Source organism: Engystomops pustulosus, chromosome 2 (genome assembly GCF_040894005.1).
Source record: "Engystomops pustulosus chromosome 2, aEngPut4.maternal, whole genome shotgun sequence".
Taxonomy (NCBI): domain Eukaryota; kingdom Metazoa; phylum Chordata; class Amphibia; order Anura; family Leptodactylidae; genus Engystomops; species Engystomops pustulosus.
This window is the reverse complement of record NC_092412.1, coordinates 252,324,611-252,351,123: the sequence shown is the minus strand read 5'-3', so window position 1 is coordinate 252,351,123 and position 26,513 is coordinate 252,324,611. Positions and strand designations below refer to the sequence as shown.

The following is a 26,513-nucleotide window of genomic DNA, read 5'->3' as shown; positions in this document are numbered from 1 at the left end:
GAAAAACGTAATATCCAAGCCCACAAGAAAACTGCGCAAATGCATTTTTTCATCATTTTCACTGCATTCTGAATTTTTTTCCCGCTTCCCAGTACATGGCATGGAATAATAAATACCATCACTATGAAGTTCAATTTGTTACGCAGAAAACAAGCCGTCACACAGCTCTTTACATGGAAAGGCTTATAGCAATGACTTACCGGTAACACCCGCAATCGGTGCTAGCACCAATCGCAGGTGTTTTCAGCTCGATCGCCGCCAGCTTCAAAAAGATGGGCGCCGCCATCTTGCTGCAGATCGTCGCTCCCCATCGCCATGGTAGCCTCAGTTGTTCCGAATACCCGAAGCTACTTCGTTTTAACCCATGCATTACAATGTGCTAATTGCACATTGTAATGAATGAGGAGGAAAATCCCCATATACTGCCATACTGTAGTATGGCAGTATATGATAGGATCGATCAGACAACCTAGGGTTAGAGTACCCTAGGGAGTCTGAAAAATAGTAAAAGTAAAAATAAAAAAAAGTTTAAAAAAAAATTATAATAAAAAAACCTAAAAATTCAAATCACCCCCCTTTCCCTAGAACTGATATAAATATAAATAAACTGTAAAAATCATAAACAGATCAGGTATCGACGCGTCCGAAAATGTCCAATCTATCAAAATATAATAACGGTTTTTCACTACGTTTAACCCCGTAACGGAAAATTGCGTCCAAAATCGAAAATGGCATTTTTTTTGCCATTTTGAAAAATATAAAAAAAAATTAAAAAAGTGATCAAAAGGTTGCACAGTCCCAAAAATGTTAGCGATGAAAACGCCATCAAAATTTGCAAAAAATGACACCACCCACAGCTCTGTACACCAAAGTATGAAAAGGTTATTGGCGCCAGAAGTTGGCAAAATCGAAAAAAAAAATATTTTGTACAGGAGGTTTTAATTTTTTTTAAATGTATGAAAACATTATAAAACCGATACAAATTTGGTGTCCACGTGATCGTACCGACCCAAAGAATAAAGTAGACATATCATTTAGGGGCGTGAATTAAGTATAAGTAATATGTGGTCATGGTTGGATTAAGATGCTGTCACTTCCTATTTCAGCACTTTTGGGGAATTTCCAGGCTTCCTCGTCCTCACGAGTCTTTTGGTTTCACACTGAGAGTCTCTTCCATTTTCACCTGACGGCTGCCTCCAGGATGGAGCGTCTCCTCATCTCTGCTTTCCTGTGGAGCTCAGTACAAGGTGAGGTCACGGCTCTGGGGGTCCTGCTGCTGCTGATTGGCTCCTGATACCTGCAGGGGGCACTGTTCCGAGGGTCCGATTATTTCGCTATGATGAGGGATCTTACTCTCGCTGTCAAAAGTTTTGGGGACCTGTAAAATATGTCGCGTCTGGTTAATATTAACCCTTTGTGGTTGTGAAGGTAATTTGTAGCCAATGTATTGTATGTGCAGTGAAATATGTTCTATTTTTCTCTGGTATCAGCTTTTAATCATTTTGGAAAGTGGTTTCTGGACAATTCTATAATTGGACTGATTTTTCTCTGATATTTGTACATTTCTGGAACTGTCTATCCCTCCTATCCAGGTTCCTATTTAGTGCCCTAGGCACTCTCAGTGCTTGCGCCCCCTATTGGTGCCATGAGGATACTGTCTCTGCCCATAACCCCCAGCATGTTACTCTAGGAGAGCAGCGCTGGACCCCGGTGGGGTCTCTCCAATCATCCACTGCTGGAAATAGATTCATAAACTGCTTCAGGCTGCGTTCACACAATGCGTTTCCCTTGCACATTCATAGTTATCATTATTAGTGATAAACTAGCTGTAGCTCCGGCGTGACCCGGGATAGTAAATAACTGCTCTTACCTACAACAAAATAGAATGAGTTAACAAATATATTTATATGTATCTATAGACTGTGTGTGTTGCGGCAGTCTTGGCCCTGCGACAGATAGACAGTCACTGAAAGAGACTGCTGAAGGGAGACTGACAGTCACTGAAGACACTGAAAGAAACTTTCAGTGACTGTCTGTCTGTCAAGAGCAGTCTCTTTCAGTGACTGTCTGTCTATCGCGGGCAGACAGTCACTGAAAGTTTCTTTCAGTGTCTTCAGTGACTGTCAGTCTCCCTTCAGCAGTCTCTTTCAGTGACTGTCTGTCGACTGACTGTCTCAGAACTCCAGTTTCCTTTTCCCACAGCTGTAGACAGATAGATTTTATAGATAAAATTACAGCTGATCTCTGATTGGTTTCCACGGACAACTGGAACATTTTTACCTCAGACATTTCTGATAAATCTCCCCCTATTTCTATATCTCTATCCATCTTCCCTTACACATAAGCGTCTTATACTCATTGCCTGTAGTAGCCAATCACAGCTCAGAGCTCATATTAATGACCTGTGGCAGGGCAGCAACCAATCACAGCTCAGCTTCTAACCGCCACAGCAGCAGCAGCAGCAGACAATGGGGGTCATTTACTAAGGGCCCGATTTGCGTTTTCCCGACGTGTTACCCGAATATTTCCGATTTCCCCTGAATTGCCCCGGGATTTTGGTGCACGCGATCGGATTGTGGCGCATCGGCGCTGGCATGCACGCGACGAAAACCGGGGGGCGTGGCCGAACGAAAACCCGACGGATTCGGAAAAACCGCCGCATTTAAAACAAAAAATCTGTCGCGGAGCTTGCACTTATCTTCACTCAGCCCGAGCCGATGAACCCCAGCACGTTCTGATGCTTTTCAGTGCAGCAGCGCCACCTGGTGGACGGCGGAGGAACTACTTTAATAAATCCTGGCCGGACCCGAATCCAGCGCAGAGAACGCGCCGCTGGATCGCGAATGGACCGGGTAAGTAAATCTGCCCAAATGGCTCCTGTATATGGTGGTAATAAGAGAATTTTGGAAAACATGGGGTGATTTTTGCCCACTGGAATTAAATTGAAAAAGCTTTACCATGCTGCGCCTCCGGCTGTGTTCACACCCTGCATTTCAATAACATTTAGGATATAAATCCAGCGCAGTGCGAAGGAGATTCTCCCGATCACCTCTGTGCCCACTAACCCTAAGCTACTGAGATACTGGGTCTCATTTACTAAGGGTCTGCACGCGGCATTTTCATCGGGTTTCCCAACGATTTCCGAGTCGCTCCGCATTTAACAGGGTTTTTTGGTGCCCACGACCGGATTTAACATTGCAAATTGTGTCACAAGACAATGCACTCACATGCACTGGGAAGAAGAAGGTGAACCCCGGCGGACCTAAGCGGGGAAGCGACACATGTAGGATATCGGGCGCACAATGGGCAGATTTACTTACCCGATCCATTCGCGACCGAGCGGCACGTTCTCTGCGGTGGATTCGGGTCTTCCGGCGATTCACTAAGGCAGTTCCTCCGACGTCCACCAGGTGGCGCTGCTGCGCTGAAGAGCATCGGAATGCACTGATCTTCACCAAGCCATCCTGGATGAAGGTAAGCGCGCAACACTTTTTTTTTTTAAATGCAGCGGTTTTTCCGAATCCGTCGGGTTTTCGTTCGGCCACACCCCCCGATTTCCGTTGCGTGCATTCCGGCGCCGATGCGCCACAATCCGATCGCGTGCGCCAAGATCCCGGGTAAAATCGGCGCAAATCGTAAATATTCGGGTAACACGTCGGGAAAACTTGAATCGGGACCTTAGTAAAAGACCCCCAATGTTGGTGAATCATGCCGGACTTCATCTACAGGACCGGGTAAGTAAATGTGTCCCAATGTGTAATACCAGCACTTACTGTAAATTCAGAAAATCACACATGATATTTTTGGTGGGAGGAATTCTCTTTTATCTTCTTCTATCTGGAGGATATATATATTATATTATTGCGTATTAAACAGTGTTCTGTTGTTCCCCTACTGATCACAGTTATGCCCCACAGTAGCCATATGTCACAGTGCCCCCAATAATCACATTTCTACCTCCAATAGTCAGTCTTGCTCCCAGTAACCACAATGCTGCCCCCAGCAGTCACAGTGCTACCTTCAGTAACCACAGTGCTGTACCCAGTAGCCACGGTGCTGTACCCAGTAATCACAGTGCTACCCCCAGTAACCACAGTGTTGCCCTCAGTAGCAAGTGCTGTCCCCAGCAGTCATATTTCCACCCTCAGTAGCCAGTGTTGCCCCAGTAGTTACAGTCCTGCCCACAGTAGCCACAGGGTTTCCTGTAGTAGCACAGCTGACCCTAGTAGTCGCAGTGCTGTCCTCATAGTCACAGGGCTAACACTGCCAGCCATTGTTGACCCCAGTAGCCGGTAGTCACAGCATTGCCCTCAGTAGCGAGTGCTGTCCCCAGCAGTCATATTTCCACCCTCAGTAGCCAGTCTTGCCCCAGTAGTCACAGTCTTGCCCCCCAGTAGCCACAGGGTTTCCTGTAGTAACACACCTGACCCTATTAATCGCAGTGCTGTTCTTGTAATCACAGGGCTGCCCCCTGTAGCCAGTGCTGCCCCACTCCAACAATAACGGCCCCCCTCCCCCTCTCCAGCACCCCTGAGGAAAAATATTTACACATTATATACCTGCACTGCTTTCCTAACAGTTTTCTTTTTTAATTTCGTTTAAAGGGGCAATAGAAGTCAAAACCATTCCCAAGGAATCCGCAACAGTAGGCGGCACCGTGACCCTTCTGTGCCAACTGATGACCCCTAAAGCCAATGTCATCCAGGTCACATGGCAGAAAGAATCTGGAAATTTCACCGGGACCTTGGCTACTAACAGCAGGATTTACGGACAGAAACTTCTTGGTTACTACGCGAGAAGAACAAAACATTCTACGGAAGACGCTCCAAATGTTTCAGCGATATCCATCAGCAACCTAAGCCCTCAGGATGAGGGATGCTTCAAGTGCATCTTCAACCTCTTCCCATCGGGGGCTTCCACTGGAACAATCTGCCTGGAAGTCATTGGTGAGAGTTACAAGCCACATTACGGTGGGAAACTGGTGGGGAATTATGGGTTAATGTAACAAATGAATCACGGGACTAAAAGAGGAAAACCATCTATTGATGGGAGTATGGAGCCAAGATTGGTAACACTGGGTAACTTATGACATGTGATCACCATATGAGCAGTGAACTGAAAAACCGAAAGTGTCTCGGAGCTTGCGCTTACCTTCATCCAGGATAGGCCGGTGTATTTGAGTGCATTCCGATGCTCTTCAGCGCAGCAGCGACACCTGGTGGACGGCGGAGGAACTGCCTTAATGAATCCCGGCCGGACCCGAATCCACCGCAGAGAACGTGCCGCTGGATCGCGAATGGACCGGGTAAGTAAATCTGCCCCACTCTATTCGTTGGTTGGGGATGACTTACGAAGGATTGACCGGCTGAAATCTGAGATGAGACAGTATCAGTACAGGAGGTACACCTCCCTGGTAGTTGAAAGGGACTATGGGACCCTAGGGGCACCTGATCCATTTGAGATATGAGATACCTTGTGACTTTCTGTATCATAAGTCTGGTCTTGTCCGTCAGTTTTTAGGGACTTTCTTGTCTCCTGCTGGTCCGATGTATCTTAGCAGTTTTTCCTTAATGATACCTGAGGAGTTTGGTCTTTTAGAAACAAAAGTTGCAAAAAGGCTCCAAAAGTCGCAATTAGTTCTAAGCAAATTTCTATGCCTGGTCCATAGTGAAAAAGAGTAGAGAAGAATCATTTTTTTTAAGACCACCCAAGACCACTACTAAAAAGAATTATCCAGAACAACCCCATTAACAGTTCATTTATGGATTTTTATGAATCACCTCTACTAAATGGCGCTTTAATTGCATCTAAGACTCCAACTCGTACACATAGTTGTCCAGAATACTACGATAATGGGGGAGATTTATCAGAAGTATCAAGGGTAAAACTGTTCTGGTTGCCCATGGAAACCAATCAGACTTCAGCTTTCATTTTATAAACTGCTCTGATTGGTTACCAGGGGCAAATAGCACAGTTCTGCACTCAGACACTGATGATAAATCTCCCCCATCAACTCTTTGATAGGGTCTTAACATGTTATTTTTGCCGTGTTCTGAGACATGAGGAGGTCTTCGTTCTTCTAGTGACTACATATTTGGACACATGCAAGTTAAATGTAATGTTTATAAATGTTTATGTCTAGACTTAACTATATCAGAACCCAACTTGGAAGTCCTTGAGATCCCCCAAGCGGACAACTCATACCTGCTCCAGATGGTCACCTGCTCCGCTACAGGACACCCGGCCCCCAATATATCGTGGACGCTCCCAAAGAGACTGAACATCCAGACAGAAACTTACACTATTGTCAACCTGAACAAAACCAAGACTGTAATAAGTAACTTTACCCTCCTCCTCCCAAGAACCTGGGACAAGATGGTCCATGTGATCTGTGTGGTGCGTCACCCCAGCCTCAGCTCAGAGCAGCATCTATCCAGAGACATAGATGGTCCTGGTGAGTAATGGAATATCTGGTCACTTCTCAATAATTAGGACCAATGATATATTATGGCATCTTTCCGGTTCTCTCATATACAGGAGAAGAATTAAAAGTAAACCTTGACTTCAGAGGGTGCATATATATATATGGGTGCAGCACAGTACTACTACTCCTATCCTGTATATATGGACACAGCACAGTACTACTACTCCTATCCTGTATATATATGGGCACAGCACAGTACTACTACTCCTATCCTGTATATATGGGCACAGCACAGTACTACTACTCCTATCCTGTATATATGGGCACAGCACAGTACTACTACTCCTATCCTGTATATATATGGACACAGCACAGTACTACTACTCCTATCCTGTATATATGGACACAGCACAGTACTACTACTCCTATCCTGTATATATGGACACAGCACAGTACTACTACTCCTATCCTGTATATATGGGCACAGCACAGTACTACTACTCCTATCCTGTATATATATGGGCACAGCACAGTACTACTACTCCTATCCTGTATATATGGACACAGCACAGTACTACTACTCCTATCCTGTATATATGGACACAGCACAGTACTACTACTCCTATCCTGTATATATGGGCACAGCACAGTACTACTACTCCTATCCTGTATATATGGGCACAGCACAGTACTACTAATCCTATCCTGTATATATGGGCACAGCACAGTACTACTACTCCTATCCTGTATATATGGGCACAGCACAGTACTGCTACTCCTATCCTGTATATATGGGCACAGCACAGTACTACTACTCCTATCCTGTATATATGGGCACAGCACAGTACTACTACTCCTATCCTGTATATATGGGCTCAGCACATTACTACTACTCCTATCCTGTATATATGGGCACAGCACAGTACTACTACTCCTATCCTGTATATATGGGCACAGCACAGTACTACTACTCCTATCCTGTATATATGGGCACAGCACAGTACTACTACTCCTATCCTGTATATATGGGTGCAGCACAGTACTACTACTCCTATCCTGTATATATGGACACAGCACAGTACTACTACTCCTATCCTGTATATATATGGGCACAGCACTTTACTACTACTCCTATCCTGTATATATGGGCACAGCACAGTACTACTACTCCTATCCTGTATATATATGGGCACAGCACAGTACTACTACTCCTATCCTGTATATATGGGCACAGCACAGTACTACTACTCCTATCCTGTATATATGGACACAGCACAGTACTACTACTCCTATCCTGTATATATGGACACAGCACAGTACTACTACTCCTATTCTGTATATATGGGCACAGCACAGTACTACTCCTCCTATCCTGTATATATGGGAACAGCACAGTACTACTACTCCTATCCTGTATATATGGGCACAGTACAGTACTACTACTCCTATCCTGTATATATGAGCACAGCACAGTACTACTACTCCTATCCTGTATATATGAGCACAGCACAGTACTACTACTCCTATCCTGTATATATGGGCACAGCACAGTACTACTCCTCCTATCCTGTATATATGGGAACAGCACAGTACTACTACTCCTATCCTGTATATATGGGCACAGTACAGTACTACTACTCCTATCCTGTATATATGAGCACAGCACAGTACTACAACTCCTATCCTGAATATATGGGCACAGCACAGTACTACTACTCCTATCCTGTATATATGTGCACAGCACAGTACTACTACTCCTATCCTGTATATATTGGCACAGCACAGTACTACTACTACTATCCTGTATATATGGGAACAGCACAGTACTACTACTCCTATCCTGTATATATTGGCACAGCACAGTACTACTACTACTATCCTGTATATATGGGAACAGCACAGTACTACTACTCCTATATATGGGCACAGCACAGTACTACTACTACTATCCTGTATATATGGGAACAGCACAGTACTACTACTCCTATATATGGGCACAACACTGTACTACTACTCCTATCCTGTATATATGGGCACAGCACAGTACTACTACTACTATCCTGTATATATGGGAACAGCACAGTACTACTACTCCTATATATGGGCACAACACTGTACTACTACTCCTATCCTGTATATAGGGGCACAGCACAGTACTACTACTCCTATCCTGTATATATGGGCACAGCACAGTACTACTACTCCTATCCTGTATATATGGGCACAGCACATTACTACTCCTCCTATCCAGTATATATGGGCACAGCACAGTACTACTACTCCTATCCTGTATATATGGGCACAGCACATTACTACTCCTCCTATCCTGTATATATGGGCACAGCACAGTACTACTACTTCTATCCTGTATATATGGGCACAGCACAGTACTACTCCTCCTATCCTGTATATATGGGCACAGCACATTACTACTACTCCTATCCTGTATATATGGGCTCAGCACAGTACTACTACTCCTATCCTGTATATATGGGCACAGCACAGTACTACTCCTCCTATCCTGTATATATGGGCACAGCACATTACTACTACTCCTATCCTGTATATATGGGCTCAGCACAGTACTACTACTCCTATCCTGTATATATGGGCACAGCACAGTACTACTACTCCTATCCTGTATATATGGGCACAGCACATTACTACTACTCCTATCCTGTATATATGGTCACAGCACATTACTACTACTCCTCCTATCCTGTATATATGGGCACAGCACAATACTTTGTGCAAAAATGGAAAAAGGGAGACAAAAAGGGAAAAAAAGGGAAAAAAATCCGCTCACTCACAATACTGCACGGTAGATCATGACTAAGGACTCCACAATTTAGTCCGAAACGCGTAGATCGTGTATCAGTGGTCACACTAGATATGGCTGCACGCTTTTAATGTGAAGAATAAAATGCTATGATTTTAGAAGACTTGGAGTGCTGGAATATTTCCCTATCCTACAGCACAGTACTACTACTCCTATCCACTACTCTATATATAGGCACAGCACAGTACTACTACTCCTATCCTATACTCTATATATGGGCACAGCACAGTACTACTACTCCTATCCTATACTCTATATATGGGCACAGCACAGTACTACTACTCCTATCCTATACTCTATATATGGGCACAGCACAGTACTACTACTCCTATCCTATACTCTATATATGGGCACAGCACAGTACTACTACACCTATCCTATACTCTATATATGGGCACAGCACAGTACTACTACTCCTATTTAATACTCTATATATAGGCACAGCACAGTACAACTACTCCTATCCAATACTCTATATATAGGCACAGCACAGTACTACTACTCCTATCCTATACTCTATATATGGGCACAGCACAGTACTACTACACCTATCCAATACTCTATATATAGGCACAGCACAGTACTACTACTCCTATCCTATACTCTGTATATGGGCACAGCACAGTACTACTACACCTATCCAATACTCTATATATAGGCACAGCACAGTACTACTACTCCTATCCTATACTCTGTATATGGGCACAGGACAGTACTACTACTCCTATCCTATACTCTATATATGGGCACAGCACAGTACTACTACTCCTATCCTATACTCTATATATGGGCACAGCACAGTACTACTACTCCTATCCTATACTCTAAATATATGGGCACAGAACTGGTGCGAGTACGAGCTAGCCGGCATGCACCATTGCATGCGCAGTGTGCACCTATGGTGATGTCCAGGGGCAACCCCCAGAAAAACCATTACGGCCCCATTACAATTACAAAAGAAGGTACTATTTTTGGTTACTGGTGACAGGTAGAGGGAGACATTTGTAGTCATCTAATTTCAGAAAATGAGATTCTAAACGACTGATTTCTAAATAATCCATACATTTCAGTCACTTCAATCATTTCTAACATTTGTTCCACAGGAAAGGAAGATTTAAAGGAGAAGTCTCATCTTTCCCTTCTCCTTGTTGCAATTTTTTCTGCAATTATTATAATTGGCCTCGGATTTGCCTGGAGAAATCATCAGGTCAGTGTCCGACAACTTAGGTTCTTTGTTGTCCGTGTTGTTTATTATCGGGTCCTATAAAGTTTTACAGACAATATAACTCACCTTGGTGTGAATGGTGATTGTCCCAGACCAACCCTCCCAGCGATTATAAGAATGGGGTCGCATGTCCTGCGTCCTGAGAGAAGGCTGCGGCGCCGCAGGATGTTCCCTCCCGACACATGTGATACTATAAATGAGGTATAACCTTTGTATATAGTTTTCCCAGTTTTCCTCTCTGGGGGGGCTGGGGCATGGGCAAGGACAACAAACTAAATGTACTTACCTTGCTCCGGCTTCCGGTTCCTGCAGCTCAACCCCAAGGTGGTGACGCACCATTGGCCCAACAGCACAGGTATCTAGAGATGAGCGAATCTTTTCATTGGTTTGTAGACTCAGTATGAATCTGGCATTTTCCGGCACCAAATTGAATTCAAATAGTTTCTGATTTGTTACATAGTGACCGCTGTCATTTATCCCAAAGCTTCGTAGGGGGACGGACAGGGGAAAATGAAAAATGTATGGAATGAGATAAGAGCTTTACGTGAAAAGTCTGTGTTTTAGAGGACTAGTGTCAGGACCGGAGGTAGTGGATCCTCTGAACCACCGCAGACGATGACGTAAGCCGGCACCTGGGAGCAGAGTCTAAGTAGCACCCGGTTTTCACCAGAGCCCGACGCAAAGCGGGTTGGACTTGCTGCGGCTTGGTACCACCAGGTCGTTCCACAGACGCGACTTTGTCCGCGGTGGCGGCCAAGTCGTAAAGCAAAATCGAAGTCGGGGACAGGCAGGAGGTCGAGACAGGCAGCGCAGGATCAGAGTTGGGGACGTAGCGGGAGGTCAGGACAGGCAGCACAGGATCAGAGTCAGGGACGTAGCGGGAGGTCAGGACAGGCAGCACAGGATCGAGGTCACAGCGGGAAATCAGGATAATCGCACAGGGCATCAGGAAAGCTTTCTCTAAGGCTATGAGGCACAAAGATCCGGAAGGGGACACAGGAAGGGGCTAGGAATTTATCAGGGAAGGCGGCAGGACAGCGGCAAATATTGGCGTGCCACGGAGACCACTGCTGGGGCAGGGAGAGGTGAGTTCTCCTGCAGGCTGGCTCTGGTGGCATCTGAAGGCACATGCGTGGGTCGCAGGGGCACCTGTGACAACTAGGAGGGGTTATATACCAATTACCGGGACAATTGGAGCAACAGCGATTCAGATTGAAACATAAGAATTGAAGTGACTGCTACAGAGATGATGCCATTGAATTATTTCAGTTTTATCAAATTCTCCATTTTTTGTTATTGCAGTTTAAATGGAAACAGGACAAGGCGAATAATAATCCTAAAATAACCTGGAAATAACCTTGGCGGAGACTCCAATCAGAGACATTTTTAGAAAAATTGTCCAATGCAATCGTCCTAATTTATTATCAAGAGTTCAAACATTTCAAGCGGCCGTCCCTGATCTGATCCAGAGAGGGGAATCCTGGGAATGCTGGGAATTCCTACGTCCCTTATTTCATCTAAGATTGTTCTGACATGAAGAAAATAGAAAAATAGTAAAGAAAATGGTAAAATTATTGTGCGGTTTTATATGTTTAAAACTGGAAAGTTTTTCCATGGCTTTTGATTCCTGGACTTCTCTTGTGCTGCACCAGTTCTCTCGACTACGATTCCTCTAACTATCTGATAAGCTCCCTTTGTCTACAGTTACTAATGTGACCTAAAAACTTCTCAAAAATACCTCATACCCCTTAAGATCCGCTGCAGTGTTTCTTCACCTCTGAATACATTGTAACAAAATATTCTAAAACCTTTGTGGAATCTTTAGAATATTCTCCGCTGGCAACATGTTTCTCTGAAATAAAAATTGTCCTCAATGATCCTAAAATATAGGATTCATGTTTTTGAGTTCCTTAAAGGACATGCCCCACTTTTTTCTGTGTTGAACTATTTTGATGCCGTTAATGTGAGTAAACGCTATTAACCCTTTCTGGAAAGGGATTAAAAAAAAACTCAATTTTGTATTTTATTCTTACTTTTTTACACCATTCATGATAAATGAAAACTTAGCATAGGGGCAGTGCAGTGTCTGAAATACAGGCAGCCCCCGGGTAACGTACAAGATCGGTTCTGTAGGTTTGTTCTTAAATTGAATTTGTATGTAAGTTGGAACTGTACATTTTATAATTGTAGCTCCAGCCAGAATTTTTTTTGGTCTTTGTGACAATTGGATTTTAAAAATGTTGGATTGTCATTAGAACCAGGATTAATAAAAAGAAAGCTTCATTGCAGACGCCTGTGATAACTGTTATAGATGATCATTGTAGCCTAGGACTAAAGTGCAGTAAATTACCAACAGCCAGAGGTCTGTTTGTAACTAGGGTCGTCTGTAAGTTGGGTGTTCTTAAGTAGGGGAGCTCCTCTACCTAATTTACAAAGTGTTTTTATCTTACTAAGGTTAAACAATATAAACACAAATGTATTTATTTATTATGTTCTGAAAACTGTTACTTTTTTAAAGAAAGACCTGGGATCTTCTGTAGTGCCCCAGTTATCATAACCCTTCTACACCCCAAATTTATGTTGAAAGGGGAAAATAGTGTTGTCCATTTGGGTTAAATCGCTTGCCATTATCCTCTTCTTGCTTCTCAGATGCTGCGGCCAGGTCATCTTAGAGGTTCAGCTATCAGGATCTGAGTTTGCCTTTGTGGCTAAAGTTGCAGGATGGCGTCAGGTGTATATCATGAGTTATGACAGTGGTGGCGAACCTATGGCACGGGTGCCAGAGGTGGCACTCGGAGCCCTCTCTTTGGGCACCCAGGCCATTACCCCAGCACAAAGGTCTCCATTCAGGACTCAAGACCTGAATTAAGGAGGTGCGGACGGAGCTTAATTATCATTGTAGCCTCTTCTCCGGACCTATGATTCATCCTGTTAAGGGACCTTAGAGGGAAACTACAATAATAATACAAATTTCTCCTTCTTTCTCCTGTATTGGTGTCCTCAGGGCGCCAATTCGTTTGAAACCTGTTACTTTAAATTGGCATTTGGCCCGTTGTGAAAAATATGTGGCTTTTGCTTGTAGTTTCGGCACTCGGTCCCTAAAAGGTTCGCCATCACTGAGTTATGACAATGTGGTCAGCCATGTATTCTGAATTTTACGTAAATGCTAATTTTTATGTAAATTGTGTCTAAAATATGCCGGACACAAAGCTGGAGAACTAACAGGAAGGAGGCTGATATTTGGGCGCCTCCCTCTATTTACTTCTATGGGAGTTTGCGCAATTCTGAGAGAAGTGAATGGAAACATTTGTAACGAAAATTTCCACCGCAATGAGTAATGTTTAATATAATTCTGCTGTGCACTGACTGATTATTATCTCCATATGACACTATGACCGCAGTGTCTTTTATGGGTATTTAGCAGTACAGACAGTCCCCTACTTAAGAACACCCGACTTACAGACGACCCCTAGTTACAAACGGCCCTCTGGTAATTGGTAAGTTACTGTACATTAGTCCTAGGCTACAATAATCAGCTGTAACAGTTATCACAAGTGTCTGTAATGAAGCTTTAGTGTTAATCCTGGTTCTTATGACAACCCAACATTTTTAAAATCCAATTGTCACAGAGACCAAAAAAAAAATTTGTCTGGAGCTTCAATTATAAAGTAAACAGTTCCAACTTACATACAAATTCAACTAAAGAACAAACCTACAGAACCGATCTTGTACATAACCCGGGGACTGCCTGTATTTACAAATCAGCACTTTATATGTTTTACATTGTAACATTGTTATGTGATCTTTGTATTTTTGCACTTTCTGTGACTGTCTGCCTCATTTTTGATGTTTTTACTTTTGGACTTTTTAACTTATTACTTGACACTGTGAGAAATAAATATGTTCATTTATTTATTGGCTGATTTTGACTTGTGTATTTGGGTTTGTAGTTTATATGTCACATTCACTCTTTTCACTGAGTTTAGAGGAAAGAAAGATTCAAAGGGGTTGGCAACTCATTTAAATAAGATTCCCATGTGCCTTTAATGCCTTAATAATAATAATCACTGAATGTTCATAAAGTGATTCAGCTGCCCTGGCACTTACTTTAATGCTGTCTGCAGACTCTCCGTGATTCTTTGTTTACATGTTTGAGCACTTATGAATAAAAGAAGCTGTAACAGGAGATTTTGACACACCCAGCTCCCCTCACCCCTCTTTCTGCCTCTGTTAGTGAAGATGGACACTGAAAAGAGAGACACAGTGGGAGACACAGTGGGAGACACAGTGGGAGACGCCATGAGATCAGACTGGAGCAGCAAGAAAAGGACGTTGTGTATATATGCAGAGGGCATTATGGTGAGAACAGGGAAAGGCTGAAACTCTCAAACGAGGCAAATAGATGGGTACATATACTTGCAGAGACATATCTTATGCTTACAGATATGTTGAAATGTGGCCAACCCCTTTAACATCTTTAGTAGTTTTTCTCATCTGTCACATTTTTATCCTATCAGCCTCATATAAAGCTTCTCTGGTGTTAAACTTCCTTGCCAGAGATTATTGTTTTGTGGGTGATTCACATCTGCATGTTGTCTGGATGGTTTCACAGTTACAGCAGGGCTGAATCTAGACTAAGTGGTTCTCTACCACAATAATAATAATAATAATAATAATAATAATAATAATAATAATCTTTATTTATATAGCGCCATCAAATTCCGTAGCGCTTTACAAATCATAGGGGACATATACAACTATATTACATTACAAAGAACAAACAGTCATATGGAACAATAGGAGTGAGGGCCCTGATCACAAGAGCTTACAGACTATGAGGATGAGGGGGTGACACAAGAGCTTACAGTCTATGAGGATGAGGGGGTGACACAAGAGCTTACAGACTATGAGGATGGGGGGGTGACACAAGCGCTTACAGTCTATGAGGATGAGGGGGTGACACAAGCGCTTACAGTCTATGAGGATGAGGGGGTGACACAAGAGGTTGTATAATGGTCCAGCCATTCTTTATAAGGGAACAATATAAAATAATTTAATAAATAATTTACTAAACAACGATGTTGCTGCTTGAACCAGCCATCAGCCGCCATCTTATTTACAGGGTCCTAGGTGAAAAAGACTGCAGAGAAGCCGGGAGCTTGGTATATATCAGTTGTTTGCCAGATAACAGATGGGAGATAGGATGGATTAGTAAAGGGAGAGTTGACATTTCATGCAGTTAGCGAGAGTGATAGGCTTGCCTAAAGAGATGGGTTTTAAGAGCACGTTTGAAGCTTTGGAGGGTGGGTATTAGTCTGAGAGTGCGGGGAAGGGCATTCCAGAGAATTGGTGCAACTCGGGAGAAGTCCTGGATACGTGCATGGGAGGTTCGAATTAAGGTAGAGATTAATCTATTGTCACTGACAGATCGAAGAGCACGGGAAGGGCGATAGACTGAGATGAGAGAAGAGAGATAGGGAGGTGCAGCATTATTCAGAGCTTTATGGATGAGGGTTATTATTTTAAAGTGAATACGGAAGGAGACAGGTAGCCAGTGCAGTGATTGGCACAAACTGGAGGCATCCGTGTAGCGTTTGGCCTGAAAGACGAGCCTGGCTGCTGCATTAAGAATAGATTGAAGAGGAGAGAGTTTAGAGAGTGGAAGACCGATTAGTAGGGAGTTACAGTAGTCTAGTCGAGAGTGAATAAGTGCAACAATTAGCATTTTAGAAGTTTCAAATGTCAGAAACGACCGGATTCTGGAGATGTTTCTGAGATGCATGCGGCAAGAGCGAGCAAGAGATTGAATATATGGTAAAAAGGAGAGGTCAGAGTCCAGCACAACCCCAAGACAGCGGGCCTGCTGCCTCGGTGCTATAGTGATCCCACAGACTGAGATGGAGAGGTCAGGGGTGGTTTGGTTAGTAGATGGTGGAAAGACAAGAAGTTCAGTCTTAGAAAGATTAAGTTTCAAGTAGAGAGAGGACATGATGTTAGAGACAGCAGAGAGACAATCACTAGTGTTCTGGATTAAGGCAGGGGTGATGTCACGTGCAGAAGTATATAGCTGGGTGTCATCAGCATAAAGATGATACTGGAAACCAAATCTGCTGATGGTTTGTCCAATGGGGGCAGTATAGAGGGAGAAGAGAAGAGGACCTAGGACTGATCCCTGAGGAACCCCGACACTGAGAGGAAGATGAGAAGAGAAAGATCCAGAAAAGGAGACTCTGAATGTGCGGTCAGAGAGATGGGAAGAAAACCACGAGAGTGCAGTGTCCTTTAGGCCAATGGAATGAAGCATCCTGAGGAGGAGCTGGTGGTCCACAGTATCGAACGCTGCCGATAGATCCAGGAGAATAAGGAGAGAATAGTCACCTTTGGATTTTGCAGTGAGGAGATCATTGGAGACTTTAGAAAGAGCAGTTTCAGTGGAATACATAGAGCGGAAACCAGATTGCTGGGGGTCAAGGAGGGAGTTAGCTGAGAGATAGCGGGTCAGTCGAGAATAGACCAAGCGTTCCAGGAGTTTGGAGATGAAAGGGAGGTTAGAAACTGGTCGGTAGTTAGTAGCATTGGATGGGTCCAGTGAAGGTTTCTTTAGTAAAGGGGTAACAATAGCATGCTTGAAAGAAGAGGGGACGACACCAGAAGAGAGAGAGAGATTGAAAATTTTAGTTAGGTGAGAAGTGACTGCTGGGGAGAGACTGTACCAGATGTGAGGGGATGGGGTCACTGATGCAGGTAGTGGGGCGAGCAGAGGAAAGGAGCCTAGACACTTCTTCCTCTGTGACTGGCTCAAAGGAAGAGAGTGAACAAGATAAGGTACCGGAGGGAAGGGGATTGGAGGGGTGAGTGGATGGAGCAATTATTTCCTGGCGGATACAATCAATTTTATCCTTAAAGTAGGTGCCAGATCTTCAGCCCCAAGGTCTGTGACAGGTGGCTGCACCTTTGGTGTTAGTAAGGAGTGAAGGGTATCAAAGAGCCTTTTGGGGTTGTTAGAGAGAGAGGATATGAGATTAGTAAAATAGACCTGTTTAGCGAGGTGAAGGGCAGAGTTATAAGTTTTTAGCATAAATTTGAAGTGTAGAAAGTCTGCAAATGTGCGCGATTTTCTCCACAGACGTTCAGCAATCCTGGAGCATAAAAGTATCAGTCAGGAAATGAAAGACAGTGATGGTGCGGCACATAGTATTAGGGATGTTCCTAAGGTTAGAAGGTTACACCTACCTAGGATGCATTTTTCTTAAAGCTTCAGACCGGAAAACTTCAACAGGAATCTCTACAGACTAAACCTGAAGCATCAAGTGACATCATTAAAAACACACAGGGTAAAAGATCCGCAGAAAAAACCCAAATGAAAATGGCTGACACCCCACATATAAAAGCACATCAGCACCAAATATTACCAGTGCGCTGTAATTCAGCCAAACACAATCTACAGAATTGGTTCACTGATATTCTATGAATTACACTGCACGTGCTCAGCGCTGTCTCACCTGCTCTACAAGGTAAGTCAGTGACTGATGAGACACAGGCAAAAGTGGCATCTGCTAACACACAGGCCACGTCTGTGCTTCACCAGGTCCAGAATTTCATGTTGATGTTTCTTGGACTTGACTTAATCGTTTTCACAATTTGGCTTCTGTTTTCCACACTGCGCACCTAAAAATACCACAGTGTAGTGTTCGCTTAATAACAGCTACGTCTGTGAAGGGATTTTTATATATCAGTATTGCAGGGTATTATCATGAACAAGCAATCAGATGATCAGCCCGTGAGCCCTCTCCATGTATCCGCACCCTACTCGCGCCGTACTATAAGCCCCCCTCACCCTCATGGATTCCTTATTTACAGCCTTATGTGTCCCCCCCATCAGCTCTGGACCCCTGGCACTTACCCAGGTATGCCCACTGCTTGTGCCAGCCCTGCCTCCAATACTCAAGCGTCCGCTTCTGCATCGAGGTCTGTGGCAGTGCACCGGGTGGAAGCAGGTTCTCCTCTTCCCTTTCGGGGATCAGTCATGGTCTATGACACATTCCAGAGATTTGGCAGAGTGGGTTCTCTGGTCTCTGACCCTATTATTTTTCTTTTCTGACAGTCTCATTACAGTAATGTGTTGAGGGAATGTAGAAGCCCCCTCCCTGACTGGCGGTATTTATCCATTCTTATATATTGCAGTGATCACTGATGCTCTTGTTTAGTAGCTTACACATTGGGGCAGATTTACTTACCCGGTCCGTTCGCGATCCAGCGGTGCGTTCTCTGCGGTGGACTCGGGTCCTGCCGGGATTCACTAAGGCAGTTCCTCCGATGTCCACCAGGTGGCGCTGCTGCACTGAAGAGCATCGGAACGCACTCAAATACCCTGGCTTATCCTGGATGAAGGTAAGTGCAAGCTCTGCGACACTTTCGGTTTTTTAAATGCGGCGGTTTTTCTGAATCCGTCGGGTTTTCGTTCGGCCACGCCCCTCTATTTCCGCCGCGTGCATGCCGGTGCCGATGCGCCAAAATCCGATCGCGTGCGCCAAAAACCCGGGGAAATCGTCGCAAATCGGAAATATTCGGGTAACACGTTGGGAAACCGCGAATCGGGCCCTTAGTAAATGACCCCCATTGTTTAGCGCTGGATTGCTTATTGTCAAGACCATTGTTAGTGTTTGGAGTGATATGTCCTTTTGTGTATTTGTGTGTTTTTGTGTATTTGCATTGATCCTTCTTATTCAGCCACACCAGTCGCAGTTTAGAGATGAGGTGTTCATAAGTTATTGTATTACCACATTATATTGTATCATTGAACTATTATATACACTTTTCAGTGTTTTGAATTGGTTTTATAAGGTTTGGTTTGTCATCTGTACATTAAAATAAAGATGTCATTTTTTACACTACATCCACTTTCTGGATTGGGACGTTTATACATCATACTGTTTTTTTGGTTCTATATCCTCCACTCCTCATCAGCACAATCGAGGATGACATCGCCGGCAGTGATCGCCACCTGGCGCTTATTTGCTTTTCACATCATACAGTGTATATAGAACTTCATCATTGTGTAGTCACATGTAGCAGGACACATGACAGCTCCTCCGCTCAAGGCATCTCTGAAGGGTCCAAGAGGGAGCAAAGGTAAGAGGAACCCCGGGACCTGGATCACTGCAGCATTAGTAACATGTGATTGCATTGTCTGATATAACAGAAGGAAGAGAAATACAGCAGTATCAGTCATTGATGGATTATAACACAGGTGCTTTGGGTGGTAGCTCGGGGCCCAAGCCTTGTAGGGGGCCCAACCGTGACAATAAGAGAGCAGGACATTTCTGCATTTCTGCCTTTGCCGTCACTTGGATGAATTCTTGTTTATCTTGGCACTTGGTAGCGAATCCTTGTTCCATTTTCTTTTTGGATTTCACCCCCTAAAGGGGTTTTCCAGGACTGAAATATTTATGATTTATCTTAGCAATAGATTTATCATATTAGAAGGTGGGGAAAGAACTTGTATTCAGAATATGACATTTTTTTTTACATTTCTTTTTGCATTTGAAGTCCCCTCAATGGTGTTTCCACTGTGGGATCTCGGGATGGGAATGACTGTAGTTTCAGTCATCGCTGTGGTGTCCATGTATACTGAGAGTGCGCTCACGTGTTACTGATGTGTGCCCGGGCGTTACCCGGTGATAACAGCTGCTGCCATATCTCTAGCCGAACACGTCACTTTATCTTCTCTACAGGAAATGTGTCTTAGCTTTAGGTCCCCCCCCAAAAAACTGTCATGTGACACTTCTATATGATAAATGGTGAATTGTACCGATACAACTGTAGGTTGATGACAAAGTCAGGAAAGGACACTGTGGGAGTCATTTAATAAGGGCCCAATTCGCAATTTTTCCATCGGGGTTCCCGAATATTACCGATTTGCACCAAATTGCCCCGGGTTCTTGGCGCACGCGATTGGATTGTGGCGCATCGGCGCCGGCATGCATGCTACAGAAAACGGGGGGCGTTGCCGTCAGAAAACGCGACAGAATCGGAAAAAAAGCTGAATTTTTTTAAAAATGTGTCGCATGACACGCGCTTACCGGCACCCAGGATAGGATGGTGAACTCCGGCGGACCTCGGCACAGCAGCAACATCTGGTGGACATCGGGCGCACAGACCTTAGTGATTCGCCGAAGACCCAAATCCTCAACGGAGAACGTGTCGCTGGATCGCGACAGGATTGGGAAAGTAAATGTGCCCCTATATCTACATCTCACTTTCCCAACTTTGGGGGTTATTTGTTATGGCCCTTTAAACGGAAAACTGATGGATTTTTTTCCCTTGCTGCGCCTCTTGTGTTTTATTTATGAAGTGACAGCGCTACAATTGTGGTGTTTTTCCAACACTCTCCACTTACTTTTTTGGGGTGCAAAATTGTGGCATCACTTGTGAATCCAACACTTTTCCGGTGCTTCTATTTTTCCCACTTGCTATATCCTGGGGGGGAGGGGGGGGGCAGACAGGCTATGTATTGCAGGGGCTGGCTGTATACTACTGGGGGCAGGCTGTATACTACAGGGGCTGGCAGGCTATATGCTACAGGGGGCTGGCAGGCTATATACTACAGGGGGCTGGCTGGCTATATACTACATGGTCTGGCTGTATACTACATGGGGCTGGCAGGCTATATCCTGGGGGGGCAGGCAAGCTATATACTACAGGGGCTGGATGGCTATATACTACAGGGGCTGGCAGGCTATATACTACAGGGGGCTGGCAGGCTATATACAAAAGGGGGCTGGCTGGCTATATACTACAGGGGACTGGCAGGCTATATACTACATGGGCTGGCTGTATACTACATGGGGCTGGCAGGCTATATCCTGGGGGGGCAGGCAAGCTATATACTACAGGGGGCAGGCAGGCTGTATACTACAGGGGCTGGCAGGCTATATACTACAGGGGGCTGGCAGGCTATATACTGGGGGGGCTTGCAGGCTATATACTACAGGGGGCTGGCAGGCTATATACTACAGGGGGCTTGCAGGCTATATACTACAGGGGCTGGCTGTATACTACAAGGGGCTGGCAGGCTATATCCTGGGGGGGCAGGCAGGCTATATACTACAGGGGCTGGATGGCTATATACTACAGGGGCTGGCAGGCTATATACTACAGGGGGCTGGCAGGCTATATACTACAGGGGGCTGGCAGGCTATATACTGGGGGGGGGCTTGCAGGCTATATACTACAGGGGGCAGGCAGGCTATATACTACAGGGGCTGGATGGCTATATGCTGGGAGGCAGTTACCAATGCATTTCCCACCCTCGGCTTTTACTCGGGTATATACAGGTAAATTTCATACCCGATTTCTCCCGAGTATAAAAATCTATGAATCTATAAATTCTATAGCTTATTCATTAAAATTAATTAACAGTTTCAAGCCTGCCAATTTCTATAGCTTGCCAGCCCCTTGTAGTATACAGCCTGCCAGCCCCCTGTAATATATATAGCCTGCCAGCCCCTGTAGTGTATAGCCTGCCTGCCCCTGTAGTGTATAGCCTGCCAGCCCCTGTAGTGTATAGCTTGCCAGCCCCTTGTAGTATACAGCCTGCCAGCCCCCTGTAATATATATAGCCTGCCAGCCCCTGTAGTATATAGCCTGCCTGTCCCTGTAGTATACAGCCTGCCTGTCCCTGTAGTATACAGCCTGCCAGCCCCTGTAGTATATAGCCTGCCTGTCCCTGTAGTATATAGCCTGCCAGCCCCTGTAGTATATAGCCTGCCTGCCCCTGTAGTATATGGTCTACCAGCCCCCTGTAGTATATGGCCTACCAGCCCCCTGTAGTATATAGCCAGTCTGCCCCTGTAGTATATAGCCAGCTCCCTGTAGTGTATAGCCTGCCAGCCCCTGTAGTATATGGTCTACCAGCCCCCTGTAATATATGGCCTACCAGCCCCCTGTAGTATATAGCCAATCTGCCCCCTGTAGGATATAGCCTGCCAGACCCCTGTACTATATAAGAAAAGTTACTGATCCAACTCACCTCCAGCCTTGTGTTGCATGGAAACGACACGGACTCCACCTCGTTTTTCAAGGTTAAACCAGCGTGAAAAAACTTCCAATGATCCAGCCAGGTTCCAATAAAACGTCAGACTTTATTGTGTCAAAATTCTACATCCACAGTGTGATACCATAAATCCTCTTCAACCCAACGGTCAAGCCGTTCTTAATCATGGTATGTCTGAACTGCAGTCGTGCACACGACTTTATGCTCTCAAAAATTAGTCCTCCTGTGAGTGGGTGCGACAGAGCCATATACAACCCATTGGGGCACATTTACTTACCCGGTCCTGTCACGATCCCGCGACGCATTGTCCGACGCTGATTCAGGTCCAGCGGGGATTCACTAAGGTCCGTGCGCCGATATCCACTAGGTGTTGCTGCTGCGCCGAGGTCCGCTGGAGTTCACCATCCTCTTCCTGGTGCAGGTAAGCGCGTGTCAAGCAACACTTTTTTTAAAAAAATACCGCAGTTTTTCTAAATCCGTAGGGTTTTCCGCTGGCCACACCCCGATTTCCATCCCATGCAACCCGACGCGATTGTGCCAAAATCCAATTGCGCGCGCCGAAAATCCAGGCGGAATTCGGCGCAAATCGGAAATCGCCGGGATACCCGACGGAATTGTGCGATTCGGGCCCTTAGTAAATGACCCCCACTGAGTACACATATACTGTTCAGATCTCATATACTTCAAAAATTTCTACATGTCCTTTTGCAATAATTTTAAAACAAACATCTTTATTATGAAACACAGTAAAACTCGATTTGATATCATTTCCCGTTATCAGAATCATGCTTCCCATCCCCAGGGCAATGGGGGAGCCACGTATGTCAACCACGTGATAAGTCATGTGATTCAGTCACCTCATCACTATGTCAACCCTGGCAAAAATCACAATGCCTTTGAGATCCTCCCGCAGTGCCAGAGAAACTGCAAACCGCAATCAGAAACCTTCATATCAACGGATGGGCGCAGCTGGGTGAGTCAATAAAAACTTTGGATTATAAAATATGGCGTGCGTCTACGCTGCCTTGATTTTCTGGGAGCATAATTGGAGGATAATGAGATCGTAAAGATACATATCTGAAAAAAGAGATAAATAATCAGATATGCATCAGGTTCATTTTCATAAGATAAAATAATACATATTACAAATAGAAAAGACAAAAGAAATAGAAAGGTTAAAAGCAAAATAACGAACAGGGCAATTCCATGTATTTTGTCAAAGATTTTTCTGAGAAGATAATAAACTACGTATGAACACTTAAAGGCATAGATCTGCGTCTTATAGTTTTGTTTTGAAACTTTTAAAGGAGAGGTTGGCAACTTTCCAACTAAGTTGATTATGTGCCTGGATATAAAGCCACTAATATGTCCACATCAGAGCTCATAGTTATTGCGCTGTATCTATAGTGATACATAAATTCCTTCTGGGTGACGAGCGTCTAAGTTAAGAATCCAGTAGCCTCTGGATTGTATATATATTCTAAAGAATATTGTAACCCCTGCAGTCTCCGGCAGTAATCCTGTATGTATCCAGTTCCGCTTTCAGCTGAGAAGTGGGGACAATTGTATCTCGTCTAGACAGCTCTGTGTGACATTCTGCAGACTGATACATTGTAACAAAGCAGCAGAGAGATCTGTGCAGCTGCTGCTCATGTGTTTAGATGAAAAAACATTGTCCAGACTGGATACAATTGTAACAAACCATCAGCTCGGAGCAGGTTGAGCTCTTAAATCACATTTATCACTGAGTAGCCATGAAGAGTTAAGTGAAAGTGAAAGTACATTGTAGAGTTTCCCGCCAGGATCATGCAGCAGCAGCAGCAGCAGCGGAGGCCGGGACACATGTCTGCACTTACTGTCACTATTCTAGTGTCTGTGATCTCCTGTGTGACCCCAGGTAAGTGCACGTCACTCCTATATTAGGATCTTTACTGTATTGTGCATAGAAGGAACCTCCAGTAATTCTCCTGCCCGTCCTGGCTGCAGGGGAAGATAAATGTATCAGTATGTGCGAGTCATTCATTGTCCCTCAGTGTTCTCACTAGTGATGTGTCGTTATCGAACGAGCCGGCACAAAGAGCCGGCTCATTCACGTGAACGAAGGGAAACGATGGTTTAATAAACTCCGCCCCTAAACGGCTCGCCATGTACCCTTTAACCCGATAAAATCGGATTTTATCGGGTTATAAGTGGTGTGGAGTGGGGGACTGACTGGCCTGAGGCTCCCTGTTATATATGTAATAGGGAGCCATTCAGTAGCCAGAAGAGCCGGCTCTTCTAAGTGAGCGGAGGCTAATAATCCAACTCACCAAGAAGAGCCAGAATTCCCATCACTACTCGCCACCCACCTGACCACTGACCTAGTACTGAGATAATCCCAAATTGTTGGTCCACAGCCAACCAATCCACCGCCTCGTGTGCCTGCAGGAAGGAGCGGGTGCAGCCTGTTATAAGCTGCTGTTTTGGTCTCTGTGCCATTAAAGAAACTGGGAATTTTGAAAAGATTCATCAAGAGTGATGGGTGTCCTGCTGCTATCACAAGGGGCCCCCTGGGGAATCTATTACCAGAGGGGGAACTATTGTCAGGGGGATCCATTCTCTTCTTCCATCTCCCCACTGGCCAAGACGGGTGTGGACGAGACCTGTTCCTGTGAACCGAGCCACAGTGTCACATCCTGGCACTAAGCCTCAGCTACATCCAGCTGTCCCCACACTGCAGTCAGACCCCACTGGGGTAACTTTGCACATTCAACCAGGAATTCAGCAATGATTTCACATTGAAAAGCAGATGTGAGCGATAGAGGATGACAATAGACAAAGTAAATAAGAAAGCCTACACTATACATTTCAATGTGTCGATAGGTTTAAAGCCATCAAACCCATAATCCCTGATGCTGACTCCACTCCCTTTAGGATCAGATCCCCCAGTAAACTGCACAGTGACCAGAGCCGGAGGCCGCGCTGATCTGACGTGTAGGATCTCGTCTCTCCTGGACGTTGTACAAGTCACCTGGCAGAGGAGGACAGGAGACTCCTACCAGACCTTGGTAACACGCAGTAGAAGGTTCGGGGTCAAGATTTCCAAATCCTATGAAAACCGCATCTCCGCTCCACAAACCAAAGACCTCGGGACATCGACCATCGCTCTATCAGAACTAGAAAATGAAGATGACGCTTGTTTTATGGTTATTTTTAACATATATCCTAATGGAGCCCTGAAAGGAGACGTGTGTCTACCAAAACCTCGTGAGTATAACACAAAGTATAAAAGTATAAGATCGCACAAGGAAAGAGAATCCTACATCACTGATACTTATCACATGAATACCAGAATCACCATCACCATAGACAGGGGGCCTCATCTACACCTAGAGGAGAGGAGGTTCTACCATCACCATAGACAGGGGACATCCTCTACACCTAGAGGAGAGGTGGTTCTACCATCACCATAGACAGGGAGCATCCTCTACACCTAGAGGAGAGGAGGTTCTACCATCACCATAGACAGGGGGCATCCTCTACACCTAGAGGAGAGGAGGTTCTACCATCACCATAGACAGGGGGCATCCTCTACACCTAGAGGAGAGGAGGTTCTACCATCACCATAGACAGGGGGCATACCCTACACCTAGAGGAGAGGTGGTTCTACCATCACCATAGACAGGGGGCATCCTCTACACCTAGATGAGAGGAGGCTCTACAATGAACATAGATAGGGGGCATCCTATACACCTAGAGGAGAGGAGGTTCTACCATCACCATAGACAGGGGGCATCCTCTACACCTAGAGGAGAGGAGGTACTACCATCACCATAGACAGGGGGCATCCTCTACACCTAGAGGAGAGGAGGTTCTACCATCACCATAGACAGGGGGCATCCTCTACACCTAGAGGAGAGGAGGTTCTACCATCTCCATAGACAGGGGGCATCCTCTACACCTAGAGGAGAGGAGGTTCTATCATCACCAT

At 44.9% G+C, this 26,513-nt stretch overlaps 2 protein-coding genes across 2 annotated transcripts in view; both read left to right on the top strand.

Annotated features, from left to right (window-relative positions):
- Positions 1-1,149: 1,149 nt before the first annotated feature.
- On the top strand, positions 1,150-12,062 carry LOC140119630 (OX-2 membrane glycoprotein-like). Its single transcript, XM_072138863.1, has 5 exons — positions 1,150-1,247; positions 4,605-4,946; positions 6,143-6,454; positions 10,367-10,470; positions 11,791-12,062. The coding sequence occupies exons 1-5, from the start codon at positions 1,202-1,204 to the stop codon at positions 11,842-11,844; spliced, it is 858 nt and encodes a 285-aa protein (XP_071994964.1). The 5' UTR covers positions 1,150-1,201; the 3' UTR covers positions 11,845-12,062.
- Positions 12,063-24,315: 12,253 nt separating this feature from the next.
- LOC140119628 (uncharacterized) overlaps positions 24,316-26,513 on the top strand; it is a 128,274-nt gene continuing 126,076 nt past the window's right edge. Inside the window, exons 1-2 of the mRNA XM_072138862.1 lie at positions 24,316-24,440; positions 25,457-25,789. Coding sequence (XP_071994963.1) covers positions 24,350-24,440; positions 25,457-25,789 — 424 coding nt within the window. The 5' untranslated portion in view covers positions 24,316-24,349. The remainder of the gene's footprint in view (positions 24,441-25,456; positions 25,790-26,513) is intronic.